Below are 16,887 nucleotides of genomic sequence, written 5' to 3'. Positions count from 1 at the left end.
AGACATGCCTAGACGCCCGCCTAGCCCGCTGAGGCACCCGCCTAGTCTGCCTAGGCGACTCTCACTTTGTAAAAAAATAAAAAACTTTCATTTTGCATTTTGTTTTTTTTTCTTCAATATATTGTAAGAGACTTGTTAAATAATTAGATGAACACTCATTATATGCTTGTTCCCCATGTTTTCAATACATTCTAAATTTTATAATCTATATGTCATTCTATTTTACAATTTATGTATCTCAGTACAATTATGTATTTTTACATATAAGTGAATATTTATTTATACGTTAGATAATAAATTTAATTAAAATAAAAAAAATGGCCTAAACCCTAGCCCCGCTCGACTAGCGTCTCACACTTTTTAAAACCTTGTTGTTCACATTGTGTGAGTCTCTGGTACATATCAAAAGCTACTGTTCAACTACAACGTGACAACCTGAAACTTCATTTTAACACGATTTAAATAGAAGTAGGCGATTAAGATAAGTGAAACTTCATTAAACTGTTAAAACAAATTCAGTAAAATTCTGTTTATACGGTCATTGGATTGTATGAGTTGAAGAAGTATACGGTCATTAGATCGTATGAGTTGAAGAAGGATTTGATGGAACCCAATTTGGTTAAAAATTTGTTTATATGGTCATCGGATTGTATGAGTTGAAGAAGATCAAAGAACATAAATTAACAATAAGTGTGTAAGAAATAAAAAGAGGTATACTGATAAAACATTCCTATTTTTTATGCGACTAGGTTGAAACGTATAACCTTCCGCTCCGTGATATATTTAAAAAACCGTTATTCTACAGTTCCCGTTGCATGTAAATTTCCTTTTGTAAATCGGCCTAGTTTGTCACCCTTGGGCTTACAAGTACTAACCCAAGTAAAAGTACCAACCGTGCTCCATCAGTAATTAGCCCAGACGACGTCGTTTTTCTGATGGGCAAGCCTCTTTCTATGACCAAAGCGTTTCCTCGTATTTCCCTTTCTCGCTCCTCTCTTCGTCTCCCTCTCTCTCATTTGAAGCTCAAAGGCATGGCTACTCTAGCGGCGGCCGCAGCTCGTCAACTCGCCACTTCAAGCCGCATCTCCACGGCGAGAACTTCGTCTCTCCCTTCCAATATAATCCACCGCCGCGGCCTCGCCGGCGCTGCTGGTAATAATCCCAAATTTTCAATCTTGTATTTTGTGTATTACTTGATCTCCGATCTGATTTTTTAGCTGATTTGGTTTTCAACCACAAAAAATGTGAAATTTTCAGATCACCATGGACCCCCAAGGGTTAACGTCTGGCAAGACCCATTGAGCCCATCTAAATGGAAGGAAGAGCATGTCAGTCTCTCTCTCCCGCTACATTTTTTGGTCTTCGATCTCATGAATTTATATATATGTGTGTGTGTGTGTGTGTGTAATATGTATGCATGCATGTATTTATTGTTTTGGTATTCAATTTCATGAAATTAGTTACTTGTTAAATTTTGGGTTGTGATGATTTTGATGATTTTTTCTGGGTTTTGATTTTACCCATTTGTTTGGAATTGACAATTACAAAGAAAAAAACTAATTTTTTTTTTATGGATGAAGAAATGTAGCATGATCTATATATAATCAGAAAGATGCATTTTTTGTTGTTTTGGGTTTGAAATGTTTTTATCTTATGAGTTATGATTTATATTGTGACGAAAAGAGTGATGATTTTCTTAAATATAAACATGGTAAAAGAGAGTTTTAGTTACGGATTAGTGGTTTTACACGTTACCTCGTTGAAATTGATTAGTGTTGTTCTTGAACCACTAGTATGATAGAAATTAGTTGACACATTAAGTTGTCTTGACTGGGTACGGTACTTTTGCAGTTTGTAATTGTATCTTTATCTGGCTGGGGTCTACTCATCTTTGGAGGTTACAAGTTTTTCACTGGAGGCAAAGGCAAGAAAGAAGAGGTACTTCAGATTTCTTTCTCCCTTAAGTACTATGATATTGTTGTGGTCGGTTACGAGCCTAGGCATCGGATATCCTAAGCAACATTGTTGTGGTCATTTGAATGAGCAATGGTTTTTATGTAAATGAACGTGGGCAGCGGCTCATGGTCTTGATTTTGGTGTAGTCAATTAGATATGCGTTTATATGACTGTTCGCTTTCCCATTCTAGTGAAATGTTGTTCTTCTACTTTTTTTATTCCAGCGTATCGATTCGGTTCACTCTGTGCATGCTGAAAAGTAACTAGGACTCCAAATACGTAATTAGATCACCCATGATGCATCTCCCATTTTATACCGTGTAGATAAATGATTATTCTTCTTATGCCCCTTCATCATATTTTGCTGTATATTGTGCGCTTTTGGTTGTCGGATAGAGATGGTGTTGTATTAAATGGTTAGTGGTTCATCTATAAGAAAATTTACATATATAATCATCAGATGAATTGGACAATGTGTAACACGCTTATTTGCAATCTTCAAGTTGTTCGCATATGGTCAGTTGATCAGATTATCATGGGGAGTTGCTTTTTCAAAAATGCGTGTGTGTGTGTGTGGATGATAAAATCATGGTGTGTTGTTTTGTTTCTAATGTCCGCATAGAGCTAACAATGGATTAGGTTAGGTGAATTTAGGACAATTCCGGTTTTTATAGAGTGCTTCTATCTGTTGTGAAGCATGCAGTGTAGCTATTTTCTATAATGTGTGCCACTATATTGGAGGACTGTTGTAGTATCTGGGAGAAGAGGAAGATAAACAACACGTTTGGATTGAATTAGGTAAACACAACTGGAAGTGACCTTGGCATTTTAATATGGAATGGAATCACTGACGTAACTCTTGTTTTATTTTGGACTGTAATTTTAGCTTTTGCTGACTAAAGTTGTTTATTTTCAGAACCTTGTGGAAGCAAAGCACTGAGGTTTGGAGTTTTAGATACTCCTGGAACTTCTTCGTAATAACAAGTTTGCTTGGATATAACATGTCTTCATATGTCTTTCTCATTGTCAGGAAATGATTTATGATTAGTCTGTGGAGATGAATACATTGAAAAAGTTGAGGTTAATGGTTTTGTTGGGAGTTTATGCCCCTGTTCAGTTGTGCTCTTTTTGTAGTTGCTTTTACGATCCCATGAGTTAACTTTTCATGTTTTCAATGATATAAGGTCGTTTGATTAATTATGCTTGAGATTGTGAAGGACAACCGAATCAGACCCTTTACCAATCCTTCATAATCTCTATTTACCCTTTCTCCTCCCTTCCCCGCGACAATGCCACAGAAGCTAACATTTCATTTCTTCATCACTATTTTCTGATTTCCTGGTGTTCGTGTTGTTTAGGTTATTTGTTGATGTCTTTAACGTCCCTGTACTCTTTCGATTTTCCAACTTCAAGTGTTTCTGTTTCCTATGATCTTCGGCTTTTGCAGGGTTTGGAAGCTCCAAGTTTTCAACATCTGAAGAATGGACGGGTTGATCATCCCCTGTTTAGTTTCCAGTTTAAAGCCGCCTCCTCTTCTTTGCCCACAGACCCACTCTGATCAAGTATGAGGAATCTCCTACTTCTCACACTTGCCACTCCATTGGTCTTAAAAACTTAACCTTGTTCTCCTCCCTCCTATTACTAGCCGTTGATCCCCATTCGTTTCAGTCTCTCGCCGCTGATAAAGCCACTCTTCACTGTCACCCCAGAACCCTCACTTTTCTCGGAACTCTCTTGCATTTCCAACTTCATCCCACCACCCGCAGTTGCAGTAAGTTTCTGCATCTCACCTGGTTCAGAAGCATTCCCATCACTCCCATTTCATGTGATTTTACTTTCATCGTGGTCATCAACTTTCCGGTCAACATATTTTCCTTGATAATACTTAGGTACTCATTGGGGAGTACCCAATTTGCTGACCATCTTAGGTGGCCCAATAATATTAAGGGGTGTGATATCCACACATCCTATTCTACTTCTCACACACCTTCTTTCCTCCCACCCTCCTCCAACTTCTTTCCTCCAATTGTCAACTCCATCTCCGCTCCCTCCTCCAACCGTCGACCATACCAGCATACCCCTACTCTATCCAACTCTCCTCCGACAATCTGAATGCCATCCTGCATCCTCTTCTCCAATTTCTCCGAAATATCAATCAGCAAGTGATTTCAACCATGGATGAAGTGGAAGAGTGCATCCGGCGTGTTGTGTGACCGCCGTATGCCACTGAAGCTCAAGGGAAAATTTTATAGGACGGCAATAAGGCCGGCGATGCTGTATGGCACAGAATGTTGGGCGTTGAAGCATCAACACGTACACAAAATGGGTGTAGCGGAGATGAGGATGCTTCGTTGGATGTGTGGGCATACGAGAAAGGATAAGATTAGGAATGAGGATATCCGGGGTAAAGTAGGAGTAGCCGAAATTGAAGGAAAGATGAGAGAAAATCGGTTACGGTGGTTTGGACATGTGCAAAGAAGGCCTACTGACGCTCCAATTAGAAGATGCGACTATGGGACAGAGGTTCAGGGCCGAAGGGGTAGAGGAAGACCTAGGAAAACTTTGGAAGAGACTCTAAGAAAAGACTCAGAGTACTTGGATCTAACGAAGGACATGACACAGGACCGAGCACAATGGCGTTCTAAGATTCATATAGCCGATCCCACTCAGTGACTTGGATTTTCCAAGTCTCCAACCGAGAAGTTTTCCTCACTCAGGAAATTAAAGGAACACTACCTCAACCTACATGCTCCACCCACAAAGCTTCAACAAAAGAAAATTCAAAGAACTTAGCGAAGAAGGCTTTGGTGTATTTAACACAATACGTTGAAATGAAGGAAAACTTATTTATTGATATCCCCGATAAGCTACAAATATGTACATATACGTAAGTCAAAATAAACAAACAAAAGGGAGCCTTCACAAAGGTTGCTTAGGAGAAGTCTCAGCAGTCGGTAGAGCCCCAGAAAGAGAAGGCACCGGAGGGGGATCATTCGGAGCCTCAGTACTGGACAGAACCCTAGAAGGAGGAGGCATCAGAGGTTGATCATTTGGAGCTTCATTACGCGGTACAGCCCCAGAAGACGAAGGCAATAAATGCCTTTGGAATAAACCCACAAATCTCTGATGATCAAGTAAAACCTGACCATCAGATTCCTTCATCTGGTCAAGCTTCCTCTTCATGTTTGTAGCATAGTCATGTGCGAGCCGGTGCAACTGTTTATTCTCATGCTTGAGCCCTCTAATCTCCTGTTTGAGACTCATCACTTCAGCCGCCAATGATTCAACTTGGCGGGTTCGAGCAAATAGGCGTTGGGCCATATTAGACACAGAACCTGCACACTGAACACTGAGAGCCAGAGAATCCTTAACAGCTAACTCATCAGACCGTTTGGAAAGTAGTCTGTTATCTTTGGGAGTGAGAAGGTTCCTGGCCACCACCGCAGCGGTCATATCATTCTTCATCATGGAATCCCCAACGGTAAGAGGATCAGTAGGGGAGACGAAGGATGGACGCCATATGTTGTCAGGAGAAGGCGGGGCTGCCTCTTCAACAAGGTTCAAGTCAAAACGACGGTCGGAGGGGCCAGACATTTTCAAAGGTGTTGAAGAGAGAAGAGGTCGGACAAATCAAGATCTTAGAAGTGCAAGAATGGAGCTTCTACTGGTGGAGATTCAAGGGTGCTTTGGAACTTAATGCCAGCCTCTATAAAAATCTGCACTCGACGGAGCTTCAGAAATCGAAGAGGCGCCTGCTCAGAAATCGAAGAGGCGTTTGCTTTCTCAAAAGCAAGGCTGCTCAGATACCACGAGGGTCGATCTCAGAAATCGAAGAGACGTTTGCTTTCTCAAAAGCTGGGCTGCGCAAAGACCACGAAGGCCGATCTCAGAAATCGAAGAGGCGCTTGCTTTCTCAAAAGCTAGGCTGCTTAGAGACCACGAGGGCCGATCTCAGAAATCGAAGAGGCACCTACTTTTCCAGCCTTGTCAGCACCTGTCACACGCACACTCAGCTTTGCGGAAATTATGGGCATTCGGTCGAAGACTTCTGGTGAAGTAGAAAGCACATGAGTCTTACTGTTCAATCACCCACTTCCCACACGCAACAGTAGCTCATGGGTACCACAGATAACTTTGCCAAAGTTCTCTGCCAAAGTTGAACACGTGAAGCTTGTAGCTCCCACTACATCGCTTTGACCAAGAAGGGTAAAAGAATAGCAAAGAAACAACACTAACAAAGTTTAGACACATAAATTTTGAAGGTCTAGCTACCATATTATTACCCACAAGGGTAAAGGAACAGTACCACCACTGGATAATTGGAAAGTCCCTGTGTGTCAACCTCTGTGCTTCGTGGCAATGTAGACTAGCAAACATGCCCAACCTTTAATCACATTCGAGAAAACACTCCCAACTAGATTGCTTGCTCCAAAATCGAAAAGGCACCGTCCTCCGAATCTCGAGAGCCAGACTCCCAACATGCCTACTTTCTCAAAAATCGAAGAGGGTAAAGGAACAGTACCATTGCTGGATAATTGGAAAGTCCCTATGTGTCAACCTCTGTGCTTCGTGTCAAGGTAGATTAGCAAACATGCCCAACCTTCACTCACATTCGAGAAAACACTCCCAACAAGATTGCTTGCTCCAAAATCGAAGAGGCACCGCCCTCCGAATCTCGAGAGCCAGACTCCCAACATGATTACTTTCCCAAAAATCGAAGAGCCACCGCTCTTCCAATCTCGAGAGCCAGACCCCTAGCATGATTGCTTTCTCAAAAATCGAAGAGGCATCGTTCTCCGAATCTCGAGAGCCAGATCCCCGATAGGATTGCTTGTTCGAAAACCGAAGAGGCAACACTTTCCCAACTTCAAGAGCCGGATCTCCTTGGATAAAGCTGTCTGTAATCTTCACACGCAACATCAGCTTTCCAGATACCATAAACCACTTTTTCAAAGTGCTCTGACAACGTTAAAACATGTGAAGCTGGCAGCTCCCACTACTGTGCTATGACCAAGTAGGGTAAAGGAATAGCATTGCTACTTGTTGTTAAGGAGACTCCTATATATGTCGACCTCCATCCCCAACGGACAGGCAGACCTGCAAAAATGCTCAACCCTTCCTCATATCTGAGAGGGCACTCCCAACGAAGCCTTTCAAAATATTCAGCTTTCTTTCCCCCCGATAATACCTCTGCAAACAAGCTATACTAGAGCAAGAATATCTCATATCATCAGGGTTAAAAGCAAGAGTATCCCATATCATGCTTTTCCCCTGTCTTTTCCTTTGACCTTGTTCTTACCTGCAAGACAAGGAGAAAGAGAGCAATCAGTCAGTACTTGGAATCAAGCTTCCAGCCAGGAATTGACTGCCTGGAACCCCTTACCTGATTACTTACCTGACATTGCTCTCGAGTACTCATCTTCAACATCTTATGCTTCCAGGGAAGATACCGCATCTGCCTGAGGAACAGATAGGGCAAGGGAGAAGGATACAAGGAAGCATGTGGAGACAAGCGTAACAGCACACGTGCCGATACATCCATTACTCTGTCAAAGCAAAAGTATCCCATATCAGCAGGGTCGAACGTACTCTAGATTTGATGGACTTGTTTTGACCCTCAAATTCTTCAGTCGGCCTTAGACTATGGAGGAAACCAGAAAACCCTCCAGCTCAGTTCAAGAATAAGCCTGTGGAAAGTTACTTCTTCAAAAGCAAAAGTATCCCATATCATCTCTTCTCATTTTCTTCTCTTTATCCTTCATGCTGCCTGCAAGATAGGGAGACTGTGAACAATCAGCCGGAGCTATGATTGCTTACCTTGTCTGTCACCTCTTTCAGCAGATCCCCTAGCTCGGCGACTTGGGGGACTCCTACTACATGGTTTGTATCGCGCTTGACCAAGCCTGAAACTACAAGTAAGCTTCAAGTGAAATTGATACATTACCTTGTGCATCTCCACCAGTTAAAGATACCACCCCTGGATGGAGGAAGAATACTTCCAGAGAAGATGCCCCATCTACCTATGAGACAGATAAGGCACGTCAAGACGATACCACACTCCGATACTTAGAAGTTTCATGATTACGAGATCATTCTCCCACAATATTTCCTAATGTCATTTGTACTAAATCATTCACTTGTACTCACTAAAGGAGAGCTTGAACCTATGGACTTGTGTAAACCCTTCACAATTAATGAGAACTCCTCTATTCCGTGGACGTAGCCAATCTGGGTGAACCACGTACATCTTGTGTTCGCTTTCCTATCTCTATCCATTTATATACTTATCCATACTAATGACCGGAGCAATCTAGCGAAGATCACAAAAAGCGACCGTTTTCGCTACCTAAGATTTATCGTGCAAGAGAACGGAGAATTAGATGGAGATCTCAACCATAGAATACAAGTTGGATGGATGAAGTGTAAGAGTGCATCCGGCGTGTTGTGTGACCGTCATAGGTCACTGAAGCTCAAGGGAAAATTTTATAGGACGGCAATAAGGCCAGCGATGTTGTATGGCACAGAATGTTGGGCGGTGAAGCATCAACACGTACAAAAAATGGGTGTGGCGGAGATGAGGATGCTTCGTGGGATGTGTGGGCACACGAGAAAGGATAAGATTGGGAATGAGGATATCCGAGGTAAAGTAGGAGTAGCCGAAATTGAAGGAAAGATGAGAGAAAATCGGTTCCGGTGATTTGGACATGTGCAAAGAAGGCCTACTGACGATCCGGTTCGAAGATGTCACTACTGGACAGAGGTTCAGGGCCGAAGGGGTAGAGGAAGACCTAGGAAAACTTTGGAAGAGATTCTAAGAAAAGACTTAGAGTACTTGGATCTAACGGAGGACATGACACAAAACCGAGCGCAATGGCGTTCTAGGATTCATATAGCCGACCCCACTTAGTGGGAAAAGGCTTTGTTGTTGTTGTTGTTGTTGTTGTTGATGTATGTTTAAATAACTATAAGTGTTTTTAGATGTCAAAAAACGCATTATGTAGCAGAAAAAGTTAAAATTCTTTTTAGTTTAAAAAAGCACTTGAAGTATTGCATCAAAGAATTACTTATTATGTGCTTCAAATACTTTTATTAGGATGAACTTCAAGTGAAGTGCTTTTTAAAGAAGAATTTCCTGAATCAATTCCTAAGAAAAGATATGAAAACTGAACAGAGAATGTCCCGATTCTTGAGTAAATTCATGCTTTCAAAAGTGACTATATTGCCAATGCAGCTTTATCCATTAGCACTACGAACGAATTGAAGAATCGAACAGATCGAATAATTAGTTTCTCTATATTTCTTCTGCAATCAAGGAACACATTTTCTTATCGTAAGAACTAAGAAGTGAATAGCCTCCACCAAATTTATAAAAATAAATTTAGCGGCCCACAACTAATCATACATATATTGTTTCCCAACTCGTATCTTATCATCTACACAACATTGCCCGGTATGAGAGTTTTATCACAAAAAACCTCGGTTTAATTAGAAGTGGAGTCACACTACAAATCATATTTAATTGTTGTCCCTATGCATGAAAATCACGTCTTTTTTTTTTTATTCACTTTTGTTTCTTCCTCACAAGGGTAAACACAATTTGAACTGAAAAGCATTAAGCATCATGTATAAAGTGAATAGAGCCTTAGCAAACAAGTGCATGAAATAAATTACAATAAGGGAAACATATACGAAGAATCTTTCTTCTAAAGGGAAGACTCAAAATTTATTTATTGGAAACAAGCACATTCTCTGGTTCTCAGGTAGTCAGATGATCAAGAACAAGCAATTCACCGCAGGTCATCATATGTAATGGCTTCGACAAATGCAGCTTCTGAGTTGCTAGGAGTTGAGAAACTTTTTTCATTGTAGGCCGAGAATGTGGATTGGGATTCAAGCATGAAAACGCAATCTTCACAAGAGAGAGTACTTCCCCTGCTTCTTCTTGATGTGTTGGAGGCAAAATGCGCTGGTCCAAAACATCTGCAATTGGCATTTGATGGGATGGTAATGTAGATGCTGATGACGATGTGGACGAAGAAGGCATTGATGAGAAAGATGAGAAAAAATCTCCAGGATGCTTTCCCATGATTGTTTCCAATGTGACCACTCCAAAGCTATAAACATCGCATTTTTCGTTCACCTCCGTGGTATATGCAAGTTCTACTCAAAATAAGATCATAGCAATATTGGGACTATTAGTTTGTATATATAATACCTAAATCGAAGATAAAGAGTGAAAAAATTGAACAAAATTGGACAACTAATTTACAATCAATTTTAATGAAAACTAGATGGCAACAAATCTGGCAAAATGGACCCAACCCGTTAACATGACTCATTTCGCTTGCAAAATTTCAACTAATAAGTGAAGACTTAAAGGACTGAATTAAAAATAGGTGAACCTGTCAGCAACCCGTTAATTTAACTGGTGATTTCAGGTAAACCCACGAAATCCATAATCACCCATTAAAGAGGGTTAGTCGTTGTCACTTTTATTATTACATGCCATGTTTAAATTAGAAGAATACTTGACATGGGCTCCCTTTGATATGTGAATGCTTTTCCTTGGTGATGATAACCTCTAATTGAAAACAATGCAAGACAATTTTTTTTTTCTTCATAAACTTTTGTTTGAATTTCTTGGATCAGAGTTATTTTACACCACAATAAACTTTGCTAATCTTATGTTTTGTGTTTTTGTACTTCTCATATGCAGGATTTCGATAAAAATTTCAATTTTAAGTGTGAAATCTAAATTACGGAAATACCTTGATGAAGAAAGACTTATATGACTTGGTATTTGTATTCTTGCTGCAGTTTGCATGCTTACTGCATGTTGTTTTACTTAGTTTGTAGTAGTTTATTAACATCTCGATTGGTATTACTTATTACATTAGGTGCTTACTGCAGTTTGTATGCTTATAATTGTTTTTTTTTTCTAATTAATTTTATGTTATAGCTTTAGAGAAAGAGGGTCAGCCAAGAACTTACAATGAACCCAAGTATTTCCTATACTTTATGTGAATGTTCTCTTCAAAATTAAAGCATGTAAAGTGGTACGTTTAACCCATCATAACGTTGAAAAGAAATAATATTTGGCAAAAAAATTAATCATAAACAATACTGAATTAATAAGGTTAAAAGGAAGAAAACATATTACCTGGTGCAATATATCCAAATGTGCCTGCAACAGCGGTCCAATTAGTTGAGTCTGGATTCAAAAACTTAGCAGTGCCAAAGTCTGAAACAGAAGCCTCATATTCAGAATCCAACAAAATGTTCTTGCTTGATATGTCCCGATGCACAATTGGTGGCACGCAATCGTGGTGCATGTATACCAAGGCATGAGCTATACCGTTAACAATATTCACCCTTTTTCTCCACCCCACTTCTTTAGCTTCTTCATCTTTGCTCAAAATTGCAGCCAAGCTACCTCTTTCAACGAACTCGTACACCAAGAACGAGTGTCGATGATGTGAACAGAAACCATAAAGCTTCACAATGTTCCTGTGTCTTATCTCTGTTAGTGCTCTTATTTCATTCCAGAATCCCTTTCCCGAATTCTTCTCGCCATCCCACAATTGATGTAGTTTCTTCACAGCCACTATGTCGCCACATGACAAACTTGCTCTGTAGACGTTTCCTTCTCCTCCGCCCCCGATGCAATATTTGGAATCAAAATTTTCCGTCACCCCTATGATTTCCTCATACATCGACTTTCCATCAAAATTTAAAACTGAAAATGATATTTCTTCATGCATGTTTTTTTCTGCTTTATCCGGACGTTTCTTTTTTCTTTTCACAATGAAGATAATTGTAAAGAAAGCAGAAAGAAGTAAAATTGCTGCTAGAAGGGAGAATGTGATTCTAAATACCCGTTTGCGGTCCTTTCTCGAGCCATGCGTACAAGGTTGCAAACCTTCAACGTTGCCACACAATCCTTTGTTCCCTTGTAAAGCTTCTGGTTTAGCTTGTCGAAATGCACTGTTGTTGGGAAGGGGACCTTCCAATTCATTGTAAGATATATCAACATACGACAAGCTGTGCATGCCGTCAAAACTTGATGGTATGAAACCCGAAAGATTGTTGTGAGAAAGATTGAGTGTCTGCAAACTCGTCATGTTGCTGATTTCTGGTGGTATGCTACCTTCAAGTGAGTTGTGACTTAAATCAAGTTCGGTCAACTGAACTAAGTTGCCCAACTTAAATGGAATTCCTTGAGAAAAATGATTGTTGCTCAAATTCAGATGGTACAGCTTGAGAATCACCTAGAATGCTCACAATTGACCCATTGAACTTGTTCGATGACAAGTCGAGATATTCAAGATTGATAAGTGATCCAAATTCCGAAGGTATAGGACCTGAAAGTTGATTTCCATTCAACATCAACTTCTCCAAAGAAGTCATTTTCCCGAATTCCTTCGGAATCACTCCAACTAAGTGATTTGAAGAAAGATCAAGCACATGAATATCAGCATTGACAATCTCGGGAGATATCCTACCAGTAAGGTTGTTGCCCACAAATATTAAGGTTTTTAATTGTGAGCATTGTCCCCATTTTGGTGAGATTTCACCATAAAACTTATTATGGCTCATATCTATGAAATTAAGATTTGGATAAACACCGAAGTCTTCTGATATATTGCCTGTGAATTGGTTCCCATCAAGACGAACTCTGACTAAGCTCTTGCATTCTTTCAAGCCTTTGGGGATTGGACCAGTCAAATGGTTATATCTCACCGAAAGATTTTGGAGTTGTCCACTATAGCAAATATGTTGGGGCAAATAACCTATTAACTGGTTAAAATCCAAACGCAGTGTAGTCAACTTCTTCAGATTCTTTATCTCTTGGGGGATGGAGCCAGAAAGTTGGTTATATTTCATTGATAAGAATTCCAAGTTGGTTAGATTGCCTATTGAAGTGGGAATTGATTGGAGCTTATTCTCATCCAACTCCATAAACACAAGAGATTTCAATTTCCCTATCTCTTTAGGAATTGCGCCAAAAAGATTATTACTAAAGAGAAAGAGATCGATAAGGTTTGTGAGATCACCTAGGGATGTTGGGATTGAACCACTGAGCTGATTCTCAGACAATTCTAGGTCCTCAAGAGTTTTCAAGTTTCCTATATCTTTAGGAATTGAATCAGAAAGATTATTATTATAGAGATAGAGAAAGATAAGGTTGGTGAGATCACATAGGGATGTTGGGATTGAACCATTGAGTTGATTCTTATACAAAGAGAGCACCCAAAGAGATTTCAATTTTCCTATCTCTTTAGGAATTGTGCCAAAAAGATTATTACTGGAGAGATCAAGAACGGTAAGGTTTGTAAGATCACCTAAGAATGTTGGGATTGAACCACTAAGCTGATTCTCACCCAAGTGTAGTTTCACAAGAGATTTCAATTTCCCTATCTCTTTTGGAATTGTGCCAAAAAGATTATTACTGAAGATATAGAGAATTGTAAGGCTGGTGAGATCACCTAAGGATGTTGGGATTGAACCACTAAGCTGATTCTCGTACAATTGTAGCTTCACAAGAGATTTCAATTTCCCTATCTCTTTAGGAATTATGCTGGAAAGATTATTGCTGTAGAGATGGAGAATGGTAAGGCTGGTGAGATCACCTAGAGATGTTGGGATTGAACCATTGAGTTGATTCTCAGACAAATCTAGGTCCACAAGAGATTTCAATTTCCCTATCTCTTTAGGAATTGTGCTAGAAAAATTATTGCTAGAAAGATCAAGATAGATGAGTTTGGAGAGGGAACTGATCTGAGCAGGAATGACATCAAAGAGATTATTGTAGCTAAGGTTGAGGTATTGAAGATTGGGAAAGGACAAGAATGAAAATTCATGTAGCGTACCTTGTATACCAGAATTGGTAAGGTTTATCCCAATGACGCTTCCAGCAGCATTGCATGAAACACCAGTCCAAAAGCATGGGGCTACTTTTGTATTATTAGTGGGTAGGTGAGTCCATGAGGTGAGATTTTGCAGGTGGGTATGATTTTGAAAGGTAGCTTTCCATTTGAGAAGTGCTTCTGCTTCAGTAGCAGTAGCAGCAGAAACAAAAGCAACGTAACTTGGCAATGAAACAAGCTCTACGTATAAAATAAGGCTATAAGCCAGAAGGCATATTTTGTGAAAAGCTAAAGATGTCATGGCCTCTGTTTAATTTTGTATACATATTATGATCTTCTCGTAAGACTTATTTATAATGTCGTTCATGAGTTATTGTAATCAATTTGACACGTACAGAGAAAGGAGTGAGAGAGAAGAACCAAAATACACAACTTGCAGAATGTCACATTTTCCACACGAAAATGACATTGGAGTATTTAATAAATTATCTTACTACAAGTCAAAGTCTTTGTCTCTTATATATGCTGGCATTGACTTCTAAAATAGTGGACATTGTGTTTAAAAGGGAAGGAAGTTTTTTTATTAAAATCATTTAAAAATAGGCAAAAGTAGAGAAAAGAGCGAGGAGGACGAAGTGGTGCAAAATATCATACTGACAAAAATATTACAAATATTAGAGAATGAGGATACTGAGATTATTATATTTCTTCATTTTCTCTTCTTGATGTTCTCTTCCAATGAACAACCGAAGTGCTCTATTTATAGAGCCACCTCAATGAAAACTTACAAAATTTACTATTCACATGTGATACTTTACTATACACATTATTATACACATGTGATACTTTACTATACACATTACTATACACATGTGGGCAAACATACCAACTGTTTACAACAGGGATGGCATTGTGCTTGTCTCTTACATAGTCGACAGCTCCACCGAATGCAAGTCCCCACAGCCCACTGTTGTTCTCTTTCTAAACTTTTGGATTAAAATCTTGGGGTTGGCTTTTTTCCCCAAACAATATCTGATTACTGAAAAATAAAATGATGCAAAAAGTTCACAATTCGTTTTAGTTTTTGCAAAAAAATTGAAATTAATACCAAACTCAACATTTTTATCGTGGTAGACTAGATAGTTGATATTAAGTGTTTTTGAAACCAATTCTTAGTAAAAAATCATAATGGATCATAGAAAAACACTTTAAGTGTTTTTTTTTTCAAGGAACACATATCTGATGCTTCTTCCAAAAAAAAACACTTAAAATGTTTTTGGAACCCAAAATTAATTTCATCAAAACCGCTTTCAATCATCTAAAGCACTTCCAAACCAGCCCTCTATCATTTAGTTGAGTGGTTTTATAATCCCAAAAAAAAATTCGATAAATAAAATCTAATAAAAAGTTTAGTTCGACAACAAAATTAACAGAAATTACAATAGATAAAAACTAACACCATCAACTTAATTTTCCTCCAATAAGCCTCACACACATCAAAACAAGCAAAAATCATAAAAGACATATAAACCTAAGTTGTAAATTTATGAGAACTATATCATCAAACACTAGTTTAAATAATAATTGAAAAGTAAAAAAAAAAAGTTTAAAACAAAAACATGGAACAAATGTATATCTCTATGGAGGTATTTGTACACTAAATTTAAGTAAAGGTAAAACCCCAAGAATGAAGGGAAAAAATGGGAGGAACTAGGTTTGATACTCTGTAAGTTGTGAATTTGCTTGATCGCGGCCACGAGTATGGTGCAATTCCTAACTAGCCTCATCTGGACTCCGAAATGAATGGATAACTGTGGTTCGCCACCAGTTGTCCCATTTAAAAAAAAAAAAAAACCCCCAAGAATGAAAGAAAAAAAAAAGAAACCAATTATTTTTGTCCCAAAAACAATCCCAAATTGGCAATTTGTCTTCAAGTTTTTTCCTTATTAAGAGCTTAATGTTGCTTAATTTTTTCTTCAAATTTTTTATTCTTAGTATCCTCCTTTATTTTATATTACTCTGACAAAAGATTCTCTTTAAATCTCAACAGAGACAATATATTGGCATGTCATATTTGACGAGTCAAAATCATAGTCATATTTGAAGAAAAAAATCGTACTTTTCCATTTTTCCGTTATATTGAATGAATTGAACCCAACATAAATGTTTTCATTTGAACTAGTCATAGATAAATATACACGAATAAATCTGCAATATTTTACTCAAAACCAAAATTAGAATGACAATTGCGGTTCACTTACGGATAGATAGAATAATTTTCAAGGGAATTGAAAGTTTGTTTGCTTTTTTTTTTAAATTTTTTACCAAATGATATTATATACACTAAGAGGGGTGGGGAAGTGAGCTAAGCCTCACAATGAGCTAGTTGTAGAGCCAAAAATAATCACAAGGCGACACTGAATTTTTGGGTGAAGAAGACAAAATTGCCCTCGAGACACACCGGATTTCCTACACGCGAGCAGTGAAGAATCATCCATCAACCGAGTCAAGAGTGCCCAAAATAGATAATAAGTTCAAATTTATCTCATCTCCATATCCTCTGCAAGGAAATCATTACATAACCTCCCAAAACCTCCCAAAACATTTCTTTTATTATGATAATTAGCCAATTAATATATTTATACCTAATTAATATATTAATTGCTAATTGAATCATCAAATAACACCCCAAATTAATATATTTATACCTATATGGGTTTGCTCTCCAGTGCGAGAAGATAAACTAATTGCTCTGCAGTGCGAAAGGGTAAACTAATTGATTTCCAGCGCGAGAGGGTAAACTAATTGCTCTCCAGCGTGAGAGGGTAAACTAATTGCTCTCCAGTGCGAGAGGGTAAACTAATTCCCCGACACCCATCTAGGTAAGCTCTCCAGTGCGAGAAGGCCATATAGCTTAAAAGATCGAATGTTTGAAGATCAACTAGGCAGCAAATGGTCAGGGGCAGCAGCCACTTTTGCACATAATAGTTCACTCATCCGAGATTTTATCTTCAGCAGCTCCAATCTTGGCAGCTTTATCCTTGACTGCTCTATCTACGGCAGC

The 16,887-nt window shown here is 38.8% G+C and overlaps 1 protein-coding gene and 1 pseudogene across 5 annotated transcripts; one reads left to right on the top strand and one right to left on the bottom strand.

Annotated features, from left to right (window-relative positions):
- The first annotated feature begins 901 nt into the window (after positions 1-901).
- On the top strand, positions 902-3,153 carry LOC103404743 (uncharacterized). 4 transcript variants are annotated; one of them, XM_008343700.4, is made up of 4 exons: positions 902-1,152; positions 1,258-1,328; positions 1,852-1,938; positions 2,873-3,153. In XM_008343700.4, the coding sequence occupies exons 1-4, from the start codon at positions 936-938 to the stop codon at positions 2,894-2,896; spliced, it is 399 nt and encodes a 132-aa protein (XP_008341922.3). In that variant the 5' UTR covers positions 902-935; the 3' UTR covers positions 2,897-3,153. The 4 variants fall into 4 exon arrangements, with proteins under 4 accessions (XP_008341922.3, XP_070672672.1, XP_070672673.1 ...); XM_070816571.1 differs by having other exon boundaries at positions 942-1,152; positions 2,660-2,959; XM_070816572.1 differs by having other exon boundaries at positions 942-1,152; positions 2,653-2,959.
- Positions 3,154-9,470: 6,317 nt separating this feature from the next.
- Positions 9,471-14,124, bottom strand: LOC139193311 (probable leucine-rich repeat receptor-like protein kinase At1g35710; annotated as a pseudogene). The gene is made up of 2 exons (XR_011577689.1): positions 11,117-14,124; positions 9,471-10,116 (listed from the first exon to the last, which is right to left on the bottom strand). The product of XR_011577689.1 is annotated as a probable leucine-rich repeat receptor-like protein kinase At1g35710 (transcript).
- Between the last annotated feature and the right edge of the window lie 2,763 nt (positions 14,125-16,887).

This window comes from Malus domestica, chromosome 17 (genome assembly GCF_042453785.1).
Source record: "Malus domestica chromosome 17, GDT2T_hap1".
NCBI lineage: Eukaryota > Viridiplantae > Streptophyta > Magnoliopsida > Rosales > Rosaceae > Malus > Malus domestica.
The sequence above is the reverse complement of the archived record's forward strand: the minus strand, read 5'-3'. Positions and strand labels throughout refer to the sequence as shown.

Excerpts from the sequence above, each read along its gene's own strand:
- LOC103404743 (XM_008343700.4), top strand. The coding sequence starts at position 936 with ATGGGCAAGCCTCTTTCTATGACCAAAGCGTTTCCTCGTATTTCCCTT. Across the intron at positions 1,329-1,851 it reads CTAAATGGAAGGAAGAGCAT|TTTGTAATTGTATCTTTATC; the intron begins GTCAGTCTCTCT and ends GTACTTTTGCAG. Across the intron at positions 1,939-2,872 it reads GCAAAGGCAAGAAAGAAGAG|AACCTTGTGGAAGCAAAGCA; the intron begins GTACTTCAGATT and ends GTTTATTTTCAG.